This window comes from Cajanus cajan, chromosome 6, assembly GCF_000230855.2.
Source record: "Cajanus cajan strain Asha chromosome 6, NIPB_CcT2T_4, whole genome shotgun sequence".
NCBI classification, from domain to species: domain Eukaryota; kingdom Viridiplantae; phylum Streptophyta; class Magnoliopsida; order Fabales; family Fabaceae; genus Cajanus; species Cajanus cajan.
In genome coordinates, this window is record NC_138522.1 from 57,705,520 (window position 1) to 57,706,754 (window position 1,235).

Sequence of the window (1,235 nt, forward strand, 5' to 3'; positions counted from 1 at the left end):
TTACAAATTTAAGATTCAAATCCAAAACCTTTACATTTAAAGACTAATCACAATATCACTTGATTCAATAAATATTAATAATTTTTAAACATCTTCCACACAAATTTAATTTGTTACCTCCAAGTCATACATGGACTCCACTAATAATTACGAAAACTAGTTTAGGTTGTTACGGGAAGTGATGCGAAGAATAAATTTAAGCGGTTAACAGTATAAAATCTTTTAAAATTGTTTATACGCATTAATTAAACTCAAAGACTTTCATCTCTAGTATATAATCTCTCCCTTAACGCGTTTATGATGGTGAAAGAATGGAAGCTGGAACCCATGACACAGAAACCAATTTAAAAAACAAAAACCTTCATGTAATCATGAACATTATAAGACATTACAATTAGCTGCTAATGCATCCTACCGTACCCTAAAAGGCTAAAACTAAATCAGGGTCTTCTCTTCATCAGGCAGAGAAACAGAGCCAAGCCACGATTGAAATCTTGAACCCCACATAACCAAATTCGTTAATTATCTTAGTGAAGGCGTTAATTAATATTTGTTTAATCCATTGGAATTAGTTGTTGTTGGATTTTTTGCCAAGAAGCCTGGCCCGTAATTCGGCAACGTCAATCTCGTTGATGTTCTCGGGCTTATAGTATCCAGTGACAGGATCTGGCACCCACGAAACCTTGTACGGAGAAACAGTTTTGTCTTCCCCTGACTTGGGTGCCATAGAGGCCATTCCACTTCCACCCTTTGTTGCGTTTTGTGATGCCATGGCGTACCCACGTCTGTTAAATTAAAAAACCATATGTTATATTATAAACCATTAACCATGCATGTCATTAATCATTATTAACTAAGTAGGGTACCTGGTGATGCTGTTGGAGAATCGGTGGAGGAGAGAAGAGAAGGTTTTGACGTTAGTGAAAGAAGGAGCCATTGGTGATTGAAGCAGAAGTTATAAGTGGAGAAGGGTTATGAGTTTGTCGTTATGGGGAGAAGAGGTAGAGAGTAGGGTGGTTATATAGAGAGTGAATTGATTAAGGCAGAAACAGAAGAGAATATTAGGGCGTTAAAATATGAAATTATTGGTGAGGAAAGGGTCGCATCGAATAAACAAATACATTTCAAATTAACCCCGGTAATTAGGAATGCCAACAAGATTTTCAAAACAGATGGCTAATGGAGAATCAATTCTATCCTCATAATTATAAAAAAAAAAATTAATATTGAAAAAT

The 1,235-nt window shown here is 35.5% G+C and overlaps 1 protein-coding gene across 1 annotated transcript; it reads right to left on the reverse strand.

Moving 5' to 3' along the window:
• Positions 1–343: 343 nt before the first annotated feature.
• Positions 344–1,028, reverse strand: LOC109812254 (indole-3-acetic acid-induced protein ARG2). Its single transcript, XM_020376179.3, has 2 exons — positions 867–1,028; positions 344–785 (listed from the first exon to the last, which is right to left on the reverse strand). The coding sequence occupies exons 1-2, from the start codon at positions 935–937 to the stop codon at positions 569–571; spliced, it is 288 nt and encodes a 95-aa protein (XP_020231768.1). The 5' UTR covers positions 938–1,028; the 3' UTR covers positions 344–568.
• Positions 1,029–1,235: the final 207 nt, after the last annotated feature.